General features: G+C 42.1%; 1 protein-coding gene across 3 annotated transcripts in view; it reads right to left on the reverse strand.

Moving 5' to 3' along the window:
* Window positions 1-470: 470 nt before the first annotated feature.
* Window positions 471-27,271, reverse strand: part of GFI1 (growth factor independent 1 transcriptional repressor) — a 40,535-nt gene continuing 13,734 nt past the window's right edge. The window contains exons 2-7 of one of the 3 annotated variants that reach the window (XM_044301122.1): window positions 13,811-14,333; window positions 12,565-12,696; window positions 7,274-7,659; window positions 6,456-6,593; window positions 5,072-5,237; window positions 471-1,684 (exon numbers count right to left, since the gene is read on the reverse strand). In XM_044301122.1, the coding sequence (XP_044157057.1) occupies window positions 1,506-1,684; window positions 5,072-5,237; window positions 6,456-6,593; window positions 7,274-7,659; window positions 12,565-12,696; window positions 13,811-13,928 (1,119 nt within the window). In that variant the 5' untranslated portion in view covers window positions 13,929-14,333 and the 3' untranslated portion in view covers window positions 471-1,505. Of the gene's footprint in view, window positions 1,685-5,071; window positions 5,238-6,455; window positions 6,594-7,273; window positions 7,660-12,564; window positions 12,697-13,810; window positions 14,402-27,271 lie in introns of those variants that run through there. The other 2 variants (XM_044301123.1, XM_044301121.1) reach the window with 2 other exon arrangements.

A 27,271-nucleotide genomic window follows, 5' to 3' on the forward strand; every position in this document is an offset into this window, starting at 1 on the left:
TGCCTCCTCTTCAATCAGCTAATTGATGGGGGTGCCCATGATCTGATATTGACCACCTAACCTGAGGATAGGTCATCAATAAATACCGACTGTACAACCCCTTCAAGGTCTAGGCTACATCTACTTCACTTCATGCATTCCTGTGCAGTTAATTTATCATGAAAAGCTATGTATCTCCAGTTCTCTGATCTCTGGATACATTCACTTCTGGATCAGTGGGAAAGAATAGCAACTCTTAGTGAATGGTAGAAAGATCATACATGGAAGAGACAAGAGGACCTCTCTCCCCTCCTCTGACAGGTACATGTCTGCCCCATGAAATGCAATTTTCAGGCTCAGCCTTTTCTGGAACGGCCGCCCCCTCTCCACTTTGACAGTGCCAGGTGTGATGACGTCACCTGGTCCTGTCAATTAAAGTGCAGAGAGGGTACGGCAGTTGCACAGAGCAGAGCCTCTAGGTGTTATGGCAATGCACCCGTTGCTCCTAGAGGTCCATTTGCGGACACATATGAACACGGGACCTTCACCAATGCCTTCAGCTGCCGAGCGCACATGTAACAGGTCAGCCAGTGTCATAGGGACAAAACTGCTGACTCCTGTCGATAGGGTGTGTCTTTACATGTGTGTCAATACTGATTAAACAGAGTTAAACACATCCCGTTGACTTAGCTGTCAATTTATTAATATATTTCAGGGAGGAATAACAGAGGAACCGCGCAACATAAAATTTTACGAAACCGTGCTCCAGAATTATGATTTCAATGACTAAAAAGACCTGTTAGGAGGAGATCTGACCGGTCCTCTTTAAACAGAAGCAACACACTAATCAGTAGATGCGGAGATGGCTAAACCCCTCACACTCACATCCTTGTAGGCGTCTTCCTACTGGTACAAACAGACAATGATATTGACAGTATCCATAGGGAAGACATAGAAGAAAACTGAACTATTAGGTCCTGTCATCTTGTTGGCCTCAACGCTTAGATGCCAATTGTACATCCAATTTCCTTAAAAATTGAGCCCAGGCCACATGTGAAGCAGCGGGAGAAAACCACTTAAGAAACACAGCAACAAAGCAAGGTTCGGTATCAGACAGTCAGAGTTCATTGCAGAGGAATGCTTCAGTTCTCTGTGTCTGACGGAAAAAAATAATTGATATTTTCTAGATTACAAAAATAAACACACATTAATATGTATTTAATGAGGGTTTAGACATTGTAACTGCTGAGACTAAGAGGTGTCCTTTTGGAATTCCTAAGTCCATCTCGACTCCTTCTCTGCATCCGTCCTCAAGATCTGCAGTCCAAGTCAATATCCACATACCATACCATACTCTTGACCTTGCTCGCGACCTTGATCATGGAAGACTGGCCCTAAGGTGAGATTTGATTTGCACGTTCCACCCCCATTAGTGGTTCATGGAATCAACACTACAGATCTGCATGTTGATGTGCACCTAGTGTTCTCAGAAGACATAGGTTTCCTGCACAGACCAAGAGACACTTTCATTTCAGTCCATGCTGCGTTTCGCGATGTCTCCTCAGATCCACCTTCCTTTGAAAGCCCTTTCCACAAAGGTCACAGCCAAATGGCTTGAAACCAGTATGTTTCCGACTGTGAGTGATGAGATTCGAGCTCTGACTAAACGCTTTGCCACAAACTTGACACTTGTGAGGCTTTTCTCCTACAACAGAGAGAAGGAAGAAATGAAACTCGAGGGTCAGAGCATAGATATTCAATTTTTTACCTTACAGCAGGGATGCCCAACCAGGTTGAGCATCCAGGTCTTACAGCATGCATATTTTAAAAAGTATTGCCGTGTGTCATTTATACATCCTGAAGTGTGAAAAATAAGTTGCCAATTTTTAAAGGGAACCTGTCACCATGAAAATGCTAAGTAATCTGCAGGCAGCATGTTATAGAGCAGGAGGAGCTGAGCAGATTGATATATAGTTTTATGGGAAAAGTTTTAGTATAACCTGTATTTCCTTCATTTAAATTCCAGCTCATTCTGGGCTTTGATGTCAAGGAGGCGGTCCTATCAGTGATTGACAGCTCTTTCTGTATACACCATCCTAGATGGAACCGCCTCCTTGACTTTAAAGCCTAGAATGAGCAGGGATATAAATGTATAAATTACAAGTTTTACTGAATCTTTTCCCATAAAACTATATATCAATCTGCTCAGCTCCTCCTGCTCTATCACATGCCGCCTTCAGCTCACACAACACGTTCAACATCACAGGTTCCCTTTAAGCTGGGCAGTTGGATGAGCAAAATTAAATTTTTGCCTATAATTGCTAGTATATATTACCATCTAGATGGCACAGAAACCTTAGTGGCATTTGGTCCCCTTGTGGCTCTCCAGCTATTTGCCGCCAAAGATACACTAGTGTAGGAATGATATAGCATTACGGAAACTTGGCACCAGGTTTGAAACCACTTAGCACCAAAGTAAAAACCATGTTATTCCTACTGGTAGGATCATATTTCATGCACTGGACACTAAAGCCTCCACTCAAGTTGCACAAGCGCAACCACAGGCCACGGCCACTTGGATTTCTATACACTGAAATTTTGGTTCTTTCATTTGTTATGCTTAATAAAATGTTGCAAGCTGTTAATAAATTTAAAGGGGTTGTCCAAGAAAATTAAACATTTTGGACGACCTTCGATGTCTTAAAATGTAAAAAAATTTAAATACTCACCCTTTTCTCCAGGGCTGCCCCTCCAGTACTTCCACCACTGGTTGTTTACAAACAGCAGCGCTGACGTGCCTGCATGTGACTGCTGCTGACAATCAGTGTCCTCAGCGGTCTACAGCTGAGGACACTGATTGGCTGCAGCAGTGCCATATTCAAGCAGTAGTGGGAGTACTGGAGGAGCTCCGCAGAGAAAACGGCACTGAGTATATCATGTGTTCACATTTTAAGACATTGTAGGGTTTGTAAGAGATTTTTGATGATCTCAGACAGCCCCTTTAACAAATGCCTAATTTTGGCTGTAGTATTGATTGCTATTTTTTTTCCCCATTAATATGGTTTAATGTTAGGTGGCTCTTAAAGGGAACCTGTCACCATGAAAATACAGTCCAGACTGTGGACATTATGTTATAGAGCAGGAGGAGCTGAGCAGATTGATACATAGTTTATTCAAGTGTCACTCACTCCTGTGGGAGGAGTTAATCAGTGATTGACAGCTATTTCCCATGCAGAGGTAGCTGTCAATAACTGATCATACCTCCCAGGTGACTCCTAAGCAGAGAAAAAGAAGAGGGTTAATTGAATAAATTACAAGTTTTACTGAATCTTTCCCCATAAAACTTTACATATCTTATTCTGCTCAGCTCCTGAGCATATTGTCTACAGATTGCACTTTCATGGTTTGTCACCCTTTAAAAGAAATGTACCACCTACAGATTTCTACCAAGTAAAACCTAGAAATATTCCATTATTCTAATCTGTGTTTATTTTCTGATTGTCATTTTCGTTCTATTTCCTGAACATGGTCATGGGGGCGGCCTCGACTAAGATGTTGTTAACAGTATTTAGAGAGATGCTTTACAGCAGCCTCCATGGGCCATAGGGCACAATGGACAGGAGGGGAACCAGTTGACTATGGGGAAGTTTTCTAGACATTTCCTGTTACTTTCCAGGGAGGGGAGGCAGATAAACTGGGACTATATCGCCTACTGTGAATGGTGTATCATGTGTTATCTATACAAAGGTATTATCTCTCATTGTAATCCTGTCTGTGATGATAATGAGATGACTGCTGAAAGTGACCTGTACAGAACAGATAGTGTTAGTAATATGAGGCTTTGTGGCCAGTACAAAAAACTGCAAGATTTTAGAATCTTTTTAGTAAAAAAAAATATATATATAGATTGTGCAATGGAAAATAAAAATTGAAATCTCTTTACCTTAAAATAATTTAAACAGTAGGTAATTTTCTCTCTGTGACCAGTGTCGGACTGGGGTTTCTTGGGTTTAACCCCCAAAGACTAATAGGGTTTGATTATTATTTTTTTTTAAAAGACCTTAGTGGTAAAATGTTGTATTTCTCTTGGACTTTTGGGGCTCGCTATGGTATCAGCGCCTGGGCCCAACAGGGCTGCTTGTATATGAACTTGACTGATTCGTTACCTCCATTTAGAGTAGGGCAGAAGCACTGAGCTCCTACAGGGCTATGATATTGATTTATGTATGCATTGCTTATGACATTGATTTATGTATGCATTGCTTAACCCCTTCAGTGCCAAATAAGAGCACAGAACAGTGAATTATAACATTAAATATAAAGGCATTTGACTTTGCACGGAAACAGATGATGGGAAAGGGCTGCTTTTCATTGTCATCCATGATCACCTGTCATTTCTAGTTGCCTTTAAATTCAAGACCACATGCACAATGGGTTGGAGAGGATCCTATAGAAAAGTCTCCCTGTGCAAACACAGGGCAGATCATATTAAAGCGACACTGATTGCATGGCCAGGATTCATTAAACAGATGGTGGTATGGAACAAAAATCTCTCCACAGCTATTGTGCATGGACTAGTGTTAGCTGTGTGATGACGGACTCGGTGGCTTTAATCATCAAGATGAAGGACAAAGCTTATTCAATGGGACTGGCACTAAGCTACAATCAGCTGGTTTACACACAGGAGACTCATATCCGTATGTAAATTGGTATATTTGGGACAGAACGTGGAACCAGATATTAATTTATATCAGTGCATATAGTATCTGATTGGTGGAGGTTGGACACTCAGGACCCCTGCCAATCATCATTGCAGCCTATATAAAAAGTTGGTAAAAAAAATTATAAAAATGTTTAATGATATTATTTCTGTAAATGTTCAGGGGAAGGATATAGATCTAGATATATCTATAATAACTGAGTGGAAGCTGTGCTCCAATTGCCTAGGAGAATAAGCCCTTGGGTGCAATAGGGACATTGTTTTCTTACATCTCTTTCATGAATGAATGATCTTATGGACTTCATATCCACAAATGCATCTAATACAGTATGTAGAACGCCAGTATATGCTGTGTGTGTGACAGACACTCACCGGTGTGTATGAAGGTGTGCTTCTTCATATCTGACTTCTGGTGGAATCTCTTGCCGCAGTACTGGCAGGGGTACGGCCTTGTGTCCGAGTGGATAAGTAAGTGTGTGGAGAGCGTAGATGATCTCTTAAAGCTTTTGCCACAAATCTTACAATCAAAACTTCTTTCCTGCATAAAAGAGAGAGACAAAGTCCATCAATACCAACCTGTGAATATTGTCTATCTATTTAAAGGGTCGCAGAGTAAAAAAAAAAAAAATTGTTGCTATGTCATAGAGACATAGTAAAGATTTTGATTGGTGAGAGTCTGAGTGCTAAGACCATTCACTAGAATAAGGAGAAAGAAGCGCTCACATATTACGCTCTATCTCCTCGCTGCAGAAGACTGAATCGAGATGGGTCCATAGACTTCTATAGAGCCCAACTCTTGCAGCTAGCAGAGAGAGTGTGATATACCATTCTAGGGATTGGTGAGGGCCTCAGCACTCAAAGACCCACCAATCAAAACTTTTGATTTGTCTCTATGAGATATCAAAAGTTTTTTAAAAACTCAATGACCCTTTAAGTTGAGGAGACATTTCAGTTAAATTCATAATATAATTCTAACATGTCATACAGGCACTGTGAGCTTTGGCCTCCATGAATGGGAATATGTGAGTGCTGTGTGAGAGTGAGAGGTTTCGTCTGGGAAAACAGGTATTTTCCTCCCAGCATGTGCTGCTGGGCTGATTTACAGCCAGGTGAGGTCAAATACTGGACCGGATTTTAAATGCCAGTCCGGGGTTTGGCAACACCTGGCTGTCCTTAAATAGGCAGCTGGGCTCAGAAGCCAGGTCTCTGTGTTTGGATCTGGGAGCCTTGTGTCTGGATGAAGGCTTGCTACCTGTTTGGCGTGAAAACAGGTTGGTGCTGCTATCAGCAAGGACTCTTTGAGGCAGAATTGCCGCATGGTGTGAATTACCACCAACACCGCAAGGTGACTTTTTGTTTGATTATGACTGCTTGTTTTGTCACTTAAAAGTGTGAATAAAACACTGAACTGTTTGATCCAAAGAACTTGTTGTTGCCTCTATACTGCGTCCGCTAATCCTGTCTACCAGATCGAAACCCCACAGTGCTCATGATATGGTGGCCTTCTAGAGGAAAGAAATTCTTAAAAAAGAAGGCCAATGTGTATTATATATAGAGGAACTGAAAATCTGTCACAGTAAATCTGGTTTGGAGAAGAATGTAGTCTTCTCAAAGAGGTGGTCTTTGGGAGAGGTTTGACTTTATATTGAATGATTGTGGTAGGTCCAATACACTTTCCTGTTGCTCCAGAATGAAGTGGATGAAGTTTTTCTAGTTTAATTCCATTACCCACACGAGAAGGTTTTGCCCTTAGTACCTGGGAGTGAACTGCCTTGTGTTGCTCCAAACTGACAGCATGGCCAAATGTTTTGCCACATATTTCACAGGCAAAGGGTCTTGTGCCGCTGTGAGACCTCCGCACATGGACTTCTAGCCCATGAGGCGTAGAAAAGACCTGGGAACAAAGAGTAAAAATTGATTGGACAGTCCAGACAGTCTTCATTATAATAAGGCCTCTTTCACACTACAGTATGTCCATTTCAGTGTTTTGCGGTCCGTTTTTCACGGATCCGTTCCGTTTTTTTGCTTCCGTTGTGGTTCCGTTTCTGTTCCGTTGTTCCGTTCCGTTTTTCCGTATGGCGTATACAGTATACAGTAATTACATAGAAAAAATTGGGCTGGGCATAACATTTTCAATAGATGGTTCCGCAAAAAACGGAACGGATACGGAAGACATACGGATGCATTTCCGTATGTGTTCCGTTTTTTTTGCGGACCCATTGACTTGAATGGAGCCACGGACTGTGATTTGCGGCCAAATATAGGACATGTTCTATCTTTTCAACGGAACGGAAAAACGGAAATACGGAAACGGAATGCATACGGAACACATTCCGTTTTTTTGCGGAACCATTGAAATGAATGGTTCCGTATACGGACCGTATACGGAACGCAAAAAACGGACCGCAAAACGGAAAAAAAAACGGTAGTGTGAAAGAGGCCTAAAAAAAATACATGTACGATTGGAAAGGTTCTCAGTGGTAAAGTTCTAATGTCTAAAACCATGGTCAATCATGCTTTCTAGATATAGTGCCCATGTTGTGTAGCACGTCTTTAGGTATCTATTTGACGTACCTTGCTGCACTTAAGGCATTTGTATGAGCCAGTGTTGAGCAACAATCGGGTACACAGCAGGTCAGACTCCACCTTGATCCCTTGAGTCTTTTCGGTGTACAATGTAGGGGAAGAACGAGAATCCCCATAGTGGGACACCCCCTGTGTATAATCTCCATAGAGTCCATGTACACGATTCTCAGAGCTGTACAAAGGTGGCGGCAGAGTTGACGGCACACTTTCTCCATAGACACCCAGAGAAGAACTTCTCTCCAGTCCTGAGGGCCTGTAGTCGTGCACCAGCTGCCGTAGTTCTGATCCTGCTAGGCTGCTCCACATGTATGGCTTGAAGGAGGACGAAAATGGTGGAGAATCCTCCAAGGACGGACAGGCAGACCTTTCTGAAGCTACAAGAGAATGGCAATGTTAGAGACACTGGACAGCAAAGTACGAGGGTGGTATAAATGCCAGGTCTGCTGCTGACAAAGAGTAGGCGCACGCTGTTATCTTCTATTTTAGGTTGCTAAACTCAATTAAGGAAATCTACAGAGGTTCAAAGTAATTTCATTCAGTTGTATAAAAAGGTATATTTTAATATGTTAGGACTGGTTCACATTGGCGTTTGGGAATTCCGTTATAGGTTCCGCCTTTAAGAGGCCTTCTGTTTTGCTCCATCCTAATACATATCTACGTGGACACATAACGGTTCAGTTATATGACGGAAAATAATAGTCCTGGCGACAGGACTTTTTTTTCCGTCATGTACAACGGAACCGTTATGTGTCCCCGTAGACATGTTTTAGGATGGAGCAAAATGGAATGTCTCTTAAAGGCTTCCTTTTTGCATTCCGTCCTAAAATTCCGTTATTTTCCATTATAACGGTTATAATGGAACCTATAACAGAATTTCATAACGCAAATGCGAACCCGTTCTTAGTAGATTTTTGTCTGGCAATGGCTAATTGTGACTGGGGTGACCGGTCATAACTATAATTCCCCATGAGGCGCATGAACTGTGTAATAAAAATTCTCAGGTTTCTTTAAAGGGAATCTGTCACCACCACGGGGAGTTTTACATACATTTATATGCTATTCCTCCCCAAAAAACTGTTCTTAATCAATATGCTAATTCTTATAAAAGAGCCAAAGGGGAAGTACCTGTCTGCAATTTGTCCATCTAAAAACAATGGGGGAGATTTATCAAACTGGTGTAAAGTAGAACTGGCCTAGTTGCCCATAGCAACCAATCAGATTCTACCTTTCATTTTCCAAAGGAGCTGTGAAAAATGAAAGGTGGAATCTGATTGGTTGCTAGGGGCAACTAGGCCAGTTCTACTTTACACCAGCTTGATACATCTCCCCCTATGTCCCCCTCTATTTCACATCTATATTTATAGGGTTCACATGGTGGAGCCAATGTTAATCTATGGGGCGTTTTTTTTTTACAGAGTTGTAGACAGTATGGATGTAATTGAAATAATAAGCTTTCCCATTAGACCTGTTGCACATGTTTAATCCATACCCTAGACATACAGGAGGAAAACGAAATAAAAAATAACCATTCTTTCTTCACAGATATATATAATGCCCTGCATGCCACAATTATGGCTTCAAAAGTCCCAAGTAGGGATTTTTGCCACTTTTTGGGGTCAATTTTATGACCCTTTGAGCACTGGACTACAGATTTGAAGTAAAGATTTGAAAACATTTACAAAATGTGTTTTTTTTTTTAAGTCGCATCTCCACGCCAGGCATCCCCAACGCATCCTTTTACTGAAATAGGCGCAACCACATTGCACATGCACCAAATTTATTATTACTGTGCGCCATTTTCATAAATTTGGCACAGGTACGTATAGCAACTCCCATCTACACCTACAATGATAAATCCCCCTTCCTTAATTTTTTTAGTATTAAAAAATACTGAACATTGCAGATATCGATGGTCTATGACCTGTGCGGCTGATTACACAACCAGTTGAGCTGGACTCAATAGATGACATGTTTGTGCACTTTAGCTCCTGCCTCTATAGCATACAGATGTACTGTAGATCCGCATTCTGCACATTCATACAGGCAGCAAAATTCATCAGTGTTTGGGTAGTTTTAGGGAAATTTCTGCAACTGTTTTATTCATTAGAAAATGGCTTGTAGAAATCCTCGTGCTTGCCCCTAAAACAATCCATTCAGATGCATGGAACTGAGTTTCAGTCAAAGAAATTCTGCAACAAATCTGTCCCATGTAAATTCACCCTAAAAGTCCCGAAAAGATTTAGCTGAATTTCAATCTGAATCCTTATTTTGAAACATCCATAATGAAGAGCCAATATGCATACGGCAAGCAGGTCAGTGCTACAGATAGACTGTGGGGGTAAAGAAAACTGCAGCTCCTCTGGACTTCATTGATCTCAGTGGAGCATATAGAAAAACATATGGCTCTAAGGGAAAAATGCACAGATATAAATATACAGACTCAAGAGAACCTAATGCATCTAAACTTGGATTTCACATGTTTTTTTTTAAAAAAACAACTGAAACAGAAAGAGATCAATTTAACAGATCCCATCTCCAGGATGTAAGCTAATGCAGAAGTGCACGCTTCATCTATCAAGATATGTTGTGTTTGTAGATTAATTTAAAAAAAAAGGAATTAAAAAAAATCTCAAAAAAGAAAGAATGTTGACTGATGTCTACTAGACTTAAACTGATATAAAAGGGAATCAATAAGAAACAAAGAAAACAAAAAACCCAGTGTGAACAGAGTAGTGCTACATAGTTGGAACCTGTAGATTAAAAAAACAGCCTAAAATTTTTATATTTTATGCATCACTTGTCCAATCAGTTTGGGTCAGCATGCAAAAAGAACAAAGTGTCTATCTATCTGTCTCTTCTATCTATCTATCTATCTATCTATCTATCTATCTGTCTCATATCTCTGTCTGTATGTCTATCTATATCTATTTATGTTTTATAATATTTTTCAATTGCTTTATATATATATATAGATATAGATAATAGAGGAAAATTTAGCTTCAGATATATAGAATAATTAAAGAATGTGCTTTAGATATATACAGTAGGTTCATTTCTAATGTACTGCTATTACAGAGCTCTGGTTTTAGGACACATACAAATAAGCATTAGTTAAATCCATACTCCTCTTACTTCCCTGTTAAAAAAAAAAGAGGAAGAGACATGTTTTTCTCTGTATTTTACACCAAAAATGATGAAAATGATTTGCACAATTCTCTTCACTCTTTCATACCTACAAGGCTCAAAGGGTACTAGTGTGAACGAATTCTATTTGTTATTGTTTTCGTTTTTTTCATTTTCTATATTAGTTCTTAACTTCAGGAAAAATTTGTTATTTGTCCCATTAAATTACACAGATAAAAGGTCCTTAAAATCCTATCAACTGATTTTTTTTAGTGTATGTTTGTTGCCACAAATGTTCAAAATGTCCATATTATTACTGATGAAATCATCTGTTTCTGTAGAATGTTAATCCATCTCTCATTTGCATCATGCATAAATTAGCTTAGAAAAAACTCAGACTTGTGGATGTGCTCATTTACTTCTGTACAGAAGTACAGAAAACACAATATTGACCAACCTTATTTTTAAGAAAGTGTAGCTAATATTATGTAAATGGAGGAAACTGGATTCACTGGGACACATTGAGATTGCTCATAAATGTTGTGATTTAGATGCTGAGAATGAAATGTATCAGTTGGATATTTTTTATTTATTTGATACTATTTGAATGTATCAGTTGGAGTTGGATATTTTTATTCATTGGATACTTTTTGAATGTATCAATTGGACATTTTTGAATTTACCAGTTGGATATTTTTTACTTTATTGGTTTTGATTGGTGGATGATCAAAGTGAGTAAATGAAGAGACATTACTGGCTCTAAACAAACAAAGTGGTATGTGGTATATGTCTATTATTATATAGTTAGCCCTGTCATCATATGTCCATGTATGTATAGGAAACATGGAAAGTGACTGTACCAGAATGAATTCTAAAATTAAAAAATAAATGGATAACTGTGATATCTTCATACATCACTCATGAGAAGGTGAATTGTGTGTGTGTGTGTGTGTGTGTGTGTGTGTATATATATATGAGAGATAGATAATACATAGATGATAAATAATTAGATAGATAGACAAAAACTCCTGAATGTAGTTACATTTACTGTGTATAATACTCGTTACTATAAGGACCAAACCCTTAGGAAGCCCAGCAGTATAGGGGCCTTCATGTGATGACATGTACCTATGACGTCACGTTTATATGGTCACATCACAGCAGTCAGACACCAGGGCGCTCAGGATTAGTACATATCTCCCAGGATCCTGCGCTATTTACTATTCCTACTGAAAATGCGCAGGCGCTCATTATTAACCACTTGGGCGCTGATAGGAAACTCCTCCACTGATTCTGATAAAGAACTATTTCTAACGAATTATAACGGAATAAGAACGACCATGGCAGCAATATGGACTGTGGATTACAATAACCATACACAGTAGTAAAGCCCTGGTTTTCTGAAACACAAAGTAGAAGATAAAACTCTGAAAAATCTGCTGATTATGGGAATATTCCGGCGTCTGCCAATCTATATGTCCTCACTGCAAGGGGCCAATCATCATCATATAGGAAGATCACATTGTCAGATCCTCATACAGATTTTATTTTCTTCTACTTAGCTACAATGAATGCACACACCTTTATATCATAGCCATCGATTTCATACAATCAATGCATACACCTTTATATCATAGCCATCGATTTCATACAATGAATCTACACACCTTTATATCATAGCCATCAATTCCATACAATGAATGCACACACCTTTATATCATAGCCATCGATTTCATACAATCAATGCATACACCTTTATATCATAGCCATCGATTTAATACAATCAATGCATACACCTTTATATCATAGCCATCGATTTCATACAATGAATCTACACACCTTTTTATCATAGCCATCGATTTAATATTTTTTCCATAATGCTATTTTTCAGAAAAAAATGCTAAACAAATGGCCCATAGTTTTTGTACATATGTATCTTTTCCCAATACATTTAAAAGACCATATGTACAAAGCTTTGCCTGAAAACAAGCAAAACTGAGCTCTTATTAATCCATAAATAGCGATTTACACCTCATATCTATCTGAAAATCTGTATTTCTATCTCACATGTCCATGGATCTTTTCATAGGAATATACAGATACATTACTAATAGAAACATTATCCATACACCAGAAGAGCTTGTCATGATCATTACCTGGAGAAGCAGAGGGAGAAGGAGGTCTCCAGAAGTCCTCACACTCAGAGGCTGTGGTGTCACAGAGGCTGGGGGGGGAGGCCGAGGACACAGGGGACACACTGCCCTCCACGGGGGGGACATCTTTACTGTCTGTATCATGGAGAATAAATACAATCTGATATAATACTACTGTACCATCAAATAATATCCTTAGCAGTGCACAATACCATACAAATATATATTATAAAGCATACTGTACTAAGCTATACTAGAGTGCTCCAGTATACAAATTATTTCTATCCACTAGTATGCTCCACTACAATATAATTCTGTAGTGAGTTACAGTGCTATTACATACAGCACAGTATGAAAGCAGTATATGCTATATGATCAATACTAAACGATATAATCTATAAATCACAAGGTTATACAATACTAAACGATATAAAACTATAAATCACATAGTTATACAATACTAAACGATATAAACTATAAATCACAACAATATACAATACTAAACGATATAAAACTCTAGGCTATACAATACTAAGCCATTTAAAACGAAATAACAAGGCTATACAATACTAAACCATATAAAACTCTAAAACCCAATACTATACAATACTATCTAGCACTAAGCTATATAAAACTGTCAATCACAAGGCTATAGGAAACTATAAGAACGCAATGTCGCCCTGTATTATGCTGTGCAGTACAGATACTGTAATCATCTTTATCAATATTTCTAAATATAAATGTGTATTAAACATTATATATATGGGACTTTTTTTTATTTTTTATTCCCTCATAAGGCAGGGGGGTCACTAGAGGGGCAGAGGTGTGGGCACACAGAGCTGGCAGATGCCCCCGGAGTGGAGGAGCCATCATCAATTAACGGAGAATTTGGGTTTAGTCGGAAGTGATTGGAAAATAGAAGAAAACATCCAGTGACGTAATATTAGGTTATACATTATATCTATGACACATTGTGATTCTTCTAATAGAAATGGGTCCATTTCAGTTAATTTGGGACCAAAATGTTATGTTTCTCACTGTAATGTTGGCTGCTGGATCCGCTCTCCATAAACCCTAGGTATTCACAATCTGCATGCACTGGCATTGTACTTGATTTTATAAAAATAAAAATGTATAAAAATAAATAAATAGTAAATTGATTAAATTATGATATATATATATATATATATCAACACACACAGACATATCTATAAAATGCATATACTTTTCATATGTCTCTATGTCTTACCTGCACAGATTTGGGCCAGGAGAACCCCCTGCTGCAGGCTGTAGTCCTCCCCATCAGTAGCCCTGGGCTGGTGGTAGCTGTGAGCCTTCTTGCTCTTGACCAGGAATGACCTGGGCATGGCTGCAGTCCTAGGTCCAGCAGTGGTGACAAGCAGTAGTGGTGGCTGCCTCTATATCTCCAGACCTGTTATCTGGTCACAAATGTGACATTGGCCATTGGTTAGGAGGAGGCAGTAGCTGGGGAGGGAGAGGTAGGGGCGGTGGGCGTGGCGAGAGACAGAAGGGGCGGGGCCAGGCGGAGCTCGAGCTCGGATTGCCGGCTCCATTCACCAGGTGGCATTCAGACAGGTGGCCGAGCAGCGACTTCCTCCTCAGTCTTTTCTTACAGACCCCTCGCTGTCCACCTGGGAATCAGGGCAGCCAGGAACTGACAGGGAGTTACTCAACCTCAGCCCCTATCTTTCATCAGCAGCCTGGTGACAGCCTCTTGAGCAAGAGGTGGGCCGGCAGCAGAGGCACGAGACCTACAGATAAGAGACTGGTGTGATTGTGTGTGGAGCGAGACAAGGAGAACAGCAGTGCACCGGCTAGATTATACCCCCCCTGCCCCCCAGATCCAGGAGTCCGGCTGTAATACACAGAGTCCCCCTGGCTGTACCACAGACACCAGCAGGGGAGACTGATACTGATGGAGGGGGAGCATGGTAGGTAGGTGGGTAGGTAGGTAGGCAGATATGAGATATGAAATAGATAGATATGAGATACATCTAATATATAAACCTGAGAGAGTGTATGACTTTCTCCCTGCAGCTCAGGTCAGACAGCACGGTGCTGCTGTCTGAGAGGGAGCTGTTTAAAAGGACATCCCTGAGAGGGAGTCTAAAAGCTGGACTGTCCGGCCTAAAACCGGACCTCCGGCCACCCTAGGGGCAGGATGCTGTGGAGGTCACAGTTAAGGGGACCATCCGCTATGGAGGTCAGTGTTAAGGGGCAGAATGCTGTAGAGGCCACTGTTAAGGGGACATGGTGTTGTGGAAATCACTGTTAAGGAGATGGGGCACTGTGGAGGTCACTAATAAAGGGGCGGCCGCTGTGGAGGTTACTGTTAAAGGGGCAGGCTGCTGTGGAGATCACTGTTAAGGGGGCGGGATGCTGTCGAGGTCACTGTTAAAGGGGAGGGCTGCTGTGGAGGTCACAGTTAAGGGGACAATCCGTTATGGAGGACAGTGTTAAGAGGCAGAATGCTGTAGAGGCCACTGTTAAGGGGACGGGGTGTTGTGGAAATCACTGTTAAGGAGATGGGGTACTGTGGAGGTCACTAATAAAGAGGAGGCCGCTGTGGAGGTTACTGTTAAAGGGGCAGGCTGCTGTGGAGATCACTGTTAAGGGGACGGTCTGCTATGGAGGCCAGTGTTAAGGGGCGGCCGCTGTGGATGTTACTGTTAAGGAGGCAGGCCGCTGTGGAGGTCACTGTTAAAGGGGCGGGGGACTGTAGATGTCACTGTTATAGTGGATAGTGTTGATATCTTTTAACAACCCACACAAACATTAAATGAAATAGATAAAATATACCCGAGCGAAGCCGGGCCCTTCTGCTAGTAAATAGATTAAAAACAAAAGAGATGAATATAGATATATGTAAAGATTCATACATCATACACAGGTAGGTAGCTATATATGAGATTGAAAAAACTTATAGAGATGAATATAGATATAAATAAATACTGAGATACACACTGGCGTAACTATAGGGGTCGCAGCGGTCGGGGTTGCGACCGGGACCCTAAGCCAGTGGTACTGTACTTTATCCTTTATAAAGGGAATACTGGTCTGGAGGAGGTCTGACTGGGGGTCTGAAGTGGTCTAATCGGGGGGTCTGGAGGTCTGACTGGGGGGGTCTGGAGGTCTGACTGGGGGCTCTGGAGAGTTCTGACTGGGGGGGTCTGGAGGTCTGACTGGGGGCTCTGGAGAGTTCTGACTGGGGGGGTCTGGAGGTCTGACTGGGGGCTCTGGAGAGTTCTGACTGGGGGGTCTGGAGAGCTCTGACTGGGGGGCCTGGAGAGCTCTGACTGGGGGGTCTAGAGAGGTCTGACTGGGGGTCTGGAGGTCTAATGGTGGTCTGATTGGGGGTCTGGAGGTCTAATGGGGGTCTAGAGGTCTAGAGGTCTAATGGAGGTCTGATTGAGAGTCTGGAGTTCTAATGGTGGTCAGATATGGGGGTCTGGAGGTCTAGTGGGAGTCTGGAGGTCTAGTGGGGTCTAGAGGTCTGATATGGGGGTCTGGAGGTCTAATGGTTGTCTGGAGGTCTGATATTGGGTCGGGGGTCTTACATGGAGGTCTAATGGGGTATGATCTGAGGTCTAAAACTGGGGTCTTATATGGGGTCTGACATAGAGGTCTAAAGGGGGTTTGGTCTGAGATGGGGGGATCTCATTCAGGGTTTTATATGGATGTCTGATCTGAAAGGAAGGGGGGATTTTTTTGTACTAGCGCACTATATAAAGGGGTGTTTTTGTACTGACGCACTATCTGTGTGGTACCAGTATTTTCAGGGGGACTGTTTCTGCAGGAAAGTATTGGGGAGCACAGTGGACACAGTATTGGGGGTGGCAGGATGGGGTGTTGAGAAGGTGGGAGGATGATAGAAAAGTAGGAAAGTAAGATGTCTGTTTGTTAAACTCTGCAGAGACGGGATGCGGCTGAAAGAAGTCACCATGGTGGTCTGGTCTGACAGGAGAAGAAGAGGAAAGAGAATATCTAAATCAGAGAAGAGAAGTCACTGGATGTAAGAGGTACATATGTGGCGCTGTATGACCCTGTATGTTCTGTAGTGCTGTATGTAATGTTTTACAAGTATGTCTTTAAAGGAGTTGTCCTCTTTTATTATTATTTTTTTTTTGTATGAGCGCTGCCTTCTCTGCTCTGTTTACCTGCTCATCACTGCAAATGCTATGGCGAGCAGGTGAACAGAGAAAGCAGCTCTCATATGAGCGCTGCCCTCTCTTCAAACAGCTGATCATCGGGGGTGCCGGAGGACCCCGGCTGATCTGATATTGATGACCTATCCTGAGGATAGGTCATCAGTAGTAAAAAGAGGACAACCCCTTTAACAGTAGGACTGGAGGGAAGGGGGGGGGGGCATTTCAATATTTGCCTTGGGCAGCAGAAAAGCTAGGTGCACCAGCGCTGAGTCAAGGGGGGCCCAAGCTGAACTCTTGCACCAGGGCCCATGAGCCTTTAGCTACGCCCCTGGAGATACATATATAGATAATATAACCTATAGAGATAATATAGACAGACACATTTGAGGAAGACTTCAGAAGACCTGTAAATATGGAATCTTGAGTTATATTGATATATCACAGTTATATATTAGCAACAGGTCAATTTCCATTTTTCACACAGTTTTTTAGTGGTGAAGAATCCACTACCCTCATCATCCTCGCTGTATTTCTGCTGGGACTGGGATCCATGGCTGTGTCCAGGGCAGCAGATACAGCTTCTCAGCTTTATCACAGACATCTCTGCGCCTCTCATGTCTTCAATCAGCTCCGAAACCTGACTCACTGGCCCGGGCAGAGTGCCCCCACCATGGCCCCTATCACACTGTGCCATCTGCAGAACTGGGGCACCACACTGCTCTGTGCTAGGAGACACCCTGCAATAACCTGCACAGGTGTACAGACCTGGAGCTGGCACTGACACCACATCACTGCAATGCTCTGCACGTTCTTCAGTGCAATGCTCTGCACTTTCATCACTTCAATGCTCTGCTCCATCATCACAATAACCATAATAAAATAAACTATATAATTGTCATGCAAGTATTAGTTAGTTTTTAAAATTAATAATCCACATCAATAATAACCACTTACTGATTATTCTTCATCATCATCATCATCATCATCATCTTATCATTGGTATGCTGCCATTAGTAACAATAATATTAATAACCCTCCTTGTCCCCCAATACACTGCTCCTTAAATATTAATGACAGTAATAATTAATGTACAACTTAGGCCCCCCTCCCCAATGACAATTTCTTAACCTAACTCTTTCCCCTCAGCCCATGGCCCTTTGGCTGCCCCCCCTCCCTCTTGCCCCTATCTGGTGCTGCCTGAGGCGATCCCCTCACCTGGCCTCATTGGTGGTGCACCCTGGCCCATGTTACTATTTCTTAGGAGTTGATCCAGTAATAATTTATTTCACTTTACCTATTGGTCATACAGTTGCAAGAAATAGTATGTGAACCCTTTGGAATGATATGGATTTCTGCACAAATTGGTCATAAAATGTGATCTGATCTTCATCTAAGTCACAACAATAGACAATCACAGTCTGCTTAAACTAATAACACACAAAGAATTAAATGTTACCATGTTTTTATTGAGCACACCATGTAAACATTCACAGTGCAGGTGGAAAAAGTATGTGAACCCCTAGACTAATGACATCTCCAAGAGCTAATTGGAGTGAGGTGTCAGCCAACTGGAGTCCAATCAATGAGATGAGATTGGAGGTGTTGGTTACAGCTTCCCTGCCCTATAGAAAACACACACCAGTGGTAGGTTTGCTTTTCACAAGAAGCATTGCCTGATGTGAATGATGCCTCGCACAAAAGAGCTCTTAGAAGACCTACGATAAAGAATTGTTGACTTGCATAAAGCTGGAAAGGGTTATAAAAGTATCTCCAAAAGCCTTGCTGTTCATCAGACCACGGTAAGACAAATTGTCTATAAATGGAGAAAGTTCAGCACTGCTGCTACTCTCCCTAGGAGTGGCTGTCCTGTAAAGATGACCAAGAGCACAGCGCAGACTGCTCAATGAGGTGAAGAAGAATCCTAGAGTGTCAGCTAAAGACTTACAAAAGTCTCTGGCATATGCTAACATCCCTGTTAGCGAATCTGCGATACGTAAAAAACTAAACAAGAATGGATTTCATGGGAGGATACCACAGAGGAAGCCACTGCTGTCCAAAAAAAACATTGCTGCACCTGGATGTTCCACAGCAGTACTGGTAAAATATTCTGTGGACAGATGAAACCAAAGTTGAGTTGTTTGGAAGAAACACACAACACTATGTGTGGAGAAAAAGAGGCACAGCACACCAACATCAAAACCTCATCCCAACTGTGAAGTATGGTGGTGGGGGCATCATGGTTTGCGGCTGCTTTGCTGCGTCAGGGCCTGGACGGATTGCTATCATCGAAGGAAAAATGAATTCCCAAGTTTATCAAGACATTTTGCAGGAGAACTTAAGGCCATCTGTCCACCAGCTGAAGCTCAACAGAAGATGGGTGTCGCAACAGGACAACGACCCAAAGCATAGACGTAAATCAACAACAGAATGGCTTAAACAGAAGAAAATACGCCTTCTGGAGTGGCCCAGTCAGAGTCCTGACCTCAACCCGATTGAGATGCTGTGGCATGACCTAAAGAAAGCGATTCACACCAGACATCCCAAGAATATTGCTGAACTGAAACAGTTCTGTAAAGAGGAATGGTCAAGAATTACTCCTGACCGTTGTGCACGTCTGATCTGCAACTACAGGAAACGTTACTACAGGGTAGTTATTGCTGCCAAAGGAGGGTCAACCAGTTATTAAATCCAAGGGTTCACATACTTTTTCCACCGGCACTGTGAATGTTTACATGGTGTATATAAAATAAAAACATGGTAACATTTAAAGGGAACCTGTCACCGGGATTTGGGGTATAGAGCTGAGGACATTGGTTGCTAGATGGCCGCTAGCACATCCGCAATACCCAGTCCCCATAGCTCTGTGTGCTTTTATTGTGTAAAAAAAATAAAATATTTGATACATATGCAAATTAACATAAAAGAGTCACATCTTACTTGTGTGACCAGAGAAGAGTCATATTTTCAAGCTCTGACTCATCTTAGGTTAATTTGCATATGTATCAAATCGGTTTTTATACACAATAAAAGCACACAGAGCTATGAGGACTGGGTATTGCGGATGTGCTAGCGGCCATCTAGCAACCAATGTCCTCAGCTCTATACACAAAATCCCGGTGACAGGTTCCCTTTAAATCTTTGTGTTTAAGCAGACTGTGATTGTCTATTGTTGTGACTTAGATGAAGATCAGATCACATTTTATGACCGATTTGTGTGGAAATCCATATCATTCCAAAGGGTTCACATACTTTTTCTTGCAACTGTATGTCTTATGTATTGATTGAGCCTGGGTCCTCCTTTGATCTTCCTCTGCTAGATGAAAGGATACATTACTGATAATAATATTGATCATCATAATATTAGTAGTTACATTGTTACTCTGTATCGTGCATCTGCCGGTAATTATCACCCCCATTCTCCTATTCATGTCTGATAAAAGAAGCCTCACTCTGGACAAGTTTGGTCAGAATTCATTCTTTGGTGCCTGTGAACCTTTTAAGGCTGAGTTCACACGTGACCGATTAGCTGTGGATTTTCTGCAGCATTTCTGCTTCTAATCTTCATCAGAAAAAAAACGCGTCCACACTGCGGATTTTGTTGCAGAAAAGCTGCAGGTTAGACGCAGTGTCTTTTTTTGCATTAGAAAACCATTTTATAACGGAAAGCCATAATGAAATCCCTAACGCTAGTGTGAATCCACTATAAGGCCTTATGCACATGACCGGTCCGCAAAACACGGAAGCCGCCCATGTGCCTTCCACAATTTGCGGAACGGAACATTTGGCCCATTGTAGAAATGCCTACTCTGGTCCGCAAAACAGACAAGAATTGGACATGTTATATTTTTTTGCGGGGCCACGGAACGGAGCAACGGATGCGGACAGCACACGGAGTGCTGTCCGCATCTTTTGCGACCCTATTAAAGTGAATGGGTCCGCACCCGAGCCACAAAAACTGCGGCTCGGATGCGGACCAGAACAACGGTCGTGTTTATGAGGCCTAAGTTGTACAAAAAAGGGGGAAATAAATCTGCTGCAAAAAAAATAATATATATTTTTTAAATCCATCCTACTGGGAGCCCAAACTTATGTGGAGCCATGAATGTACATCCTCGTGCGATCTCATATGAGGCATACGTTTTCTTTCCCGCTACATGCACACGACCGTATGTGTTTTGTGCGCAAATTGCAGATCTGCAAAAAAAAATGACATCCGTATGCCATCCGTTTTTTTGTGTGGAACCATTGTAACAATGCCTAAAGCGGACAAGAATAGGACATGTTCTATATTTTTTGTGGGGCTACGGAACTGTGTGCTGTCCGGAACGGACACAGAAACAAACAACGTTCATGTGCATGTAGCCTAATCCATAGGGAATCTAAGGCTACTTTCACACTAGCGTTTTTGCTGGATCCGGCAGGGCTCAACAAAAACGCTTCCGTTACTGACAATAAAACCGTCTGCATCCGTTATGAACGGATCCGGTTGTATGACCAAGGGTCATTGATGCCCCCATGACCACGTCTAATTTTACAAATCTGACATGTCACTTTATGTGGTGGAACAATTTTATGGAACAATTTTACTTATCTAAACCATTCTGAGAATGTTTTCTCGTGACACACTGAACTTGAGTGACACACTGAAATTTGAGTCACTATATTTCACCTTTATTTATAAAAAAAGTCCCAAATTTACCAAGGATTTAGAAAAATTAGCAATTTTCTAAATTTCAATTTCTCTGCTTTTAAAACAGAAAGTGATACCTCATAAAATATTTATTACTTAACATTCCCCATATGTCCACTTTATGTTGGCATCATTTTGGAAATGTCATTTTATTTTTTAGAAGGCTTAGAATTTTAGAAGCAATTCTTAAAATGTTACTGGACTGGTTTCTAGATAATCTCCTATTTGAAGCCCCCCTGATGCACCCTTAGGCTAGCTTCCCACCTGAGCGTTTTACAGCACGTTCCTACGGGCTGTAAAACGCTCAATAGGCAAAAACCAATGTTTCCCTATGGGCATGGTTCTCACCTGAGCGTTTTACAGCGCGTACGAACGGGCTGTAAAACGCCCTACGCCCCAAGAAGTACAGGAGCTTCTTTGGGGCGTATTGTCGCGCGTAACACCTCTGTTTTCCTCTTACAATAGAAACTCCAAAAAAGTGACCATTTTAGAAACTAGGGGATAAGGTGCCAGTTTTATGGGTACTATTTTGGGGTACATATGATTTTCAATTGCTCTATATTACATTTTTTTGTGAGGCAATCTAACCAAAAAGTGCTGTTTTGGCACCATTTTTATTTTTTACAAGATTTATCTGACAGGGCAGATCAGAGCCTGAAACCGGCATTTTAACACTGCCACGCTCAGGGTCGTCTTTAACAAGAGGCAAAAGGGGCAGCTACCCCGGGCCCAGTTGCTCCTGGGGGGCCCAAGGCAGCTCCCTCTTGAGCCCTGCTGGTCACTGCCCCTTGTGTCAGGCTTTTATCTACACAGGGGGGTGCTGCCATGCCATGCCCGCCTGCCGGCACTCTAGGCAGCAAACCGTTAGAGCTGTGATTCTCTTAGGAGAAAGGACCTTAGATGACACCATCACCATGTGACCAGTAACCTAGCAATATTACTGGTCACATGGCTATGAGGTAATCAAAGGTCCTTTCTTTCTACCAGGAGTGTTGCTGCAGGAGAAGTTTGCCTTAACTGTGGAGCTTTTTTTGTGAAGATTACATCAGGAAAAGGTGACAGGGGCTGTTATGCTATTATACTGTAAGCTACTGTATACTGTGGGGTGCTGTATACTGTGGGGTGCAATACTGCTCTACTGTATACTGTGGGGTGCTGTATTCTGTATAGTTTTGGGGGCTGTATATTGTGGCGTGCTCTACTGTATACTGTGGGGTGCTGTATACTGTGAGGTGCTGTATACCGTGAGGTGCTGTATACTGTGGGGTGCTATACTGCTCTACTGTATACTGTGGGGTGCTGTATACTGTGGGGTGCTGTATACTGTGGGGTGCTGTATACTGTGGGGTGTTATACTGCTCTACTATATACTGTGGGGTGCTGTATACTGTGGGGTGCTGAATACTGTAAGGTGCTGTATACTGTATACCGTGAGGTGCTGTATATTGTGGAGTGCTATACTGCTCTACTGTATACTTTGGGGTGCTGTATACTGCGGGGGGCTGTATACTGTGAGTTGCTGTATTCTGTATAGTTTGGGTGTTGTATACCATGAGGTGCTGTATACAGTGGGATGCTGTATATTGTGGTGTGCTATACTGCTCTACTGTATACTGTGGGGTGCTGTATACTGTGGGGTGCTATATTGCTCTACTGTATACTGTGGGGTGCTGTATACTGTGGGGTGCTGTGTTCTGTATAGTTTGGGGTGCTATATATTGTGGTGTGCTATAGTGCTCTACTGTATACTGTGGGGTGCTGTATACTGTGATACTGTGAGGTGCTGTATACCGTGAGGTGCTGTATACTGTGGGGTGCTATACTGCTTTACTGTATACTGTGGGGTGCTGTATATTGTGGGCTGCTATACTGCTCTACTGTATACTGTGGGGTGCTGTATACTGTGAGGTGCTGTATTCTGTATAGTTTGGGGTGTTGTATACTGTATACCGTGAGGTGCTGTATACCGTGAGGTGCTGTATATTGTGAAGTGCTATACTGCTCTACTGTATACTGCGGGGAGCTGTATACTGTGAGGTGCTGTATACTGTATTCTTTGGGGTGCTGTATACTGTAAGGTGCTGTATATTGTGGGGTGCTGTATATTCTGGGGTGCTATACTGCTCTACTATATACTGTGAGGTGCTGTATACTGTGGGGTGCTATACTGCTCTTATATATAGTGGGGTGCTGTATACTATATAGTGTGGGTTTCTGTATACTATAGGGTGCTATACTGCATACTGTGGGGAGCTGTATACTATATGATGCTATACTGCATACTGTGGGGTGCTGTATACTATAGGGTACTTTACTGCTTGCATACTGTGGGGTGCTGTATACTATAGGGTACTTTACTGCTTGCATACTGTGGGGTGCTGTATACTATAGGGTACTATACTGCTTGCATACTGTGGGGTGCTGTATACTATAGGGTGCTATACTGCTTGCATACTGTGGGGTGCTGTATACTATAGGGTGCTATACTGCATACTGTGGGGTGCTGGGGTGCACTGTAACACTAGGGTGAGCTGAGCCCTGGTCTCCTTCCTGCAGAGCGGTGCCCACTCCCAGCCTGAGCCCAGCTGCCCAGAGCACTGATCCTGAGCCGCTGGAGTCTTCAGTACTGTAAGTATTTACAGTCATTCACAGTACTCTACCAGGTGAGTGTTGTGGTGGAGGGCGTGTTTGCATGCTAGGGTGTGGGAAGGTGGGATCCAGGGGGCCCAAGTAAATTAAGGGGGGCTCCAATCAATATTAAAGACGGCCCTGGCCACGCTCTGATTAGTCAGTCTGCACAGACTAACCAATCGGAGCAATCGCCGACAAGGGACCACTCTGATTGGTCCCTTACCGGCATTACTGGACTGTATGCTGTCGGTGACAGCAGCAGGGCAGGGGCAGAAGGTTTAATCCAAGCCTTTTGCAGCGCTTGGATTAAAGGACTGCCATGACGTTTATACACGTGCTATCTGCATGGGGTATGTGCAGATAGCACGTATATAGCCGAGCCGTATGGCAGTCGTGAAGGGGTTAACATAGCCAAGATGGATCCATCCTGAAGCTTGCTGCGGTTTGCTCTTCGGTATGGGAATGCAGCAAAATGGAACAGAATGCATTCTGGTGCACTCTGTTCTGCTAAGTTACGTTTTGTCCCCATTGACAATGAATCGGGACAAAATGGAAGCGTTTTTCTCCAGTATTGAGACCCTATGACAGATCTCAATACCGGAAAATAGAAACGCTAGTGTGAAAGTAGCCTAAGAAGAAAAAAAATTTGCCATCAGATGGATAATATGGAGGTATTGTTCCCTAGCAGCAATTGTGTACCATGTGGCGGAACATGGAAGACCTGAGGTCTTTAGCATTTCCATAACCATTTAGTGTAGAATATATTCATACTGTTTTTGTTTTTTTTGTTTTTTAATATGTGGCCCTGCATGTTTTAAAATGCAGTGAGAACTAGTGCAGTCAATAGATATAGCAAGAATATAAGCTTTTATTTAAGACATTATAAGCCAGCCCCTTCATTTCTTCACATTGAAGTCAATGGAGTGTGCACTGGACATGACTTGGGTCTTTTAGCACAGGGCACTTACAACCCTGGAGAAGCGCCAATCGATCGTCAATTAAAGTACATTTTTTAAATGGTCAAATGCAAAGTGAAAATGAGTGATTGATCGGCGGCACATTTACATAGTGAACATTCATACTCATCAATTGTCCCGATCATCAGACAGTATACAAGGGCCCTAAGATTATAATGTAGTTAAACTACAAGAAATCAGCAAACGTTCATAGTGTGTCATTACTACATGATCAGGTAAGTGCAGGATGGTGGCATTGTGCTCCATAGAGAATTACCATTCTCTACTCAGGATTAGAAAAACATGTCTTTCTTTCAAAACAGCACCCCCCCCCCCCTATACTTACGTGCGGTATTGCAGCTCAACTCCATTCACCTCAATAGAGCAGCATACAAATGCCACATACGACACATGGGCAGGTGCTGTGCTGTTTGTTTGTTTTTTATTTTATATATATATATATATATATATATAATTATTTTTTTTTAATCGAAAGCAGACATATTTTTAGAATCCTGTAAACCCCAGTTATGATCACCAATGAAAACATGTCTGATAAATGCTCTGTATCATTCCCCTTGACGGTATGGATGATATGGAGCCGGTATGGCGGTGTAACCTTGTTACAGTATCACACTCATTGCTCTACACAGTGCAGTGGCTCCAGATGTGCAGATGGGAAGGTCTGACTCATACATGAGAGGTTTCAATCAGGGCAGATACAACCCCGCACAGTCAAATCTGTACCAGTGTGACCTGGTGAACCCATCTTGATTTATTAGCAGATCAACCATAACAGCTGCAAACTCGAGTGTGCCCTAGTTTCTACCCATCTATAGAAATGGAGATGAACATTTACACTGTGCAAAATAGTAGTAAAGTATATATTATACTAAGGGCTCATGCACAAGACTGTATGTATTTTGGGGTCCGCAAAACAATGATCCGCAAAAAAATACAGATGACGTCCGTGTGACATCCGTATTGCATCTGTTTTTTTTTTGTGTGGATCCATTGTAACAATGCCTATCCTTTTACGCAAAATGGACAAGAAACGGAACGCACACAGAGTCTTTTTTGTTTTTTTGCGGACACATTGAATTGAATGGTTCCGCTTATGGTCCGCAAAAAAAACTGAACGAACATGGAAAAAAAATATGTTCGTGTGCATGAGCCCTTACTTTGTGCAGTATTACAATGCCGGACTTCTTGTGCTTTTAGTTTATGAGACCATTGTTAGCCAGGCAAGCTCTTGAAGGACTGCTTTTTCTGTCACCTGGTTACCCAGAGGGTCCTTCCCCTCCGAGTGACAGAGCGCCTTGGATTTCTTTTCACGTGCATTGTACTTGGTTTAATTCCTACAGGTATGAGACCCATTCTTGTGGTGATTATTTGTCCATAGGGGATGTTCTATAGAGACCAAAGCCTCCAACCTAATTCAACAGCCTATGTACCATGGTGGCATCTGCCGTAGGGTCCATAAGAAGGGGCAGTCCAGCCCAGGTAGATCATATGGAGGTGTGAACCTACTTTAGACCCTGTCTCCACAGTCAAAGCAGTCTGAGGGGAAACAGCCAGAGGGTCATCTCACCGAACCTCCTCTCTGGTTGGGGAAGGAATTTACCATCACACAAACCAAGCAAAAGCTTGGGTCTTCAGAGATCAGGAGGCCCCCTGCTGGCCACAAGTGGTTGGCTGAAAGAAACCACTAAAGGGGTGGACATTCTTCCGCTTCAGCTACACAGGGGCCCAGAGGGAGGGGGCGCTTTTCAGCCGTGGAGCAGTAGCAGAAATGCCCTGGCTATAAGCGGAGAGTGAGGTTTAGTGGGCTCATGTGGGTAGAGGTTCCACAGGACCATAGTTTAGCAGTGCAGCTGGGGCCCCGGAAATGGCAATTCCACCCCTGCATCTGGTAATTTGAAGAGGGTATATAGGGTCAATATATCAGTGATACATGAGCTATGACCGGAAAATCTTGCTAGGAACTACCAGAGCCGTAACTAGGCTAGCCAAATCACTTTTTTATTTTTAGACACGAAGACAAAATTTTTTTTTTCATGGAAAACAAAACTTATCTATAAAAAGCAATAAACCATCTATAGCTGTGTGTCTAGACTTTCAAAAGCATTTGATGCTGTACCGACCAAATATAGATTATATCTAGATCTGTAACCATTATAAAAGGGCAATTTCTACGTCTAGAGAAAATAAGGTTTTATCTTCAACATAGATGGGGATTCTTTGCTGTAAGAGCAGTGAGACAA

This window comes from Bufo gargarizans, chromosome 7, assembly GCF_014858855.1.
Source record: "Bufo gargarizans isolate SCDJY-AF-19 chromosome 7, ASM1485885v1, whole genome shotgun sequence".
In the NCBI taxonomy this organism is placed as follows: domain Eukaryota; kingdom Metazoa; phylum Chordata; class Amphibia; order Anura; family Bufonidae; genus Bufo; species Bufo gargarizans.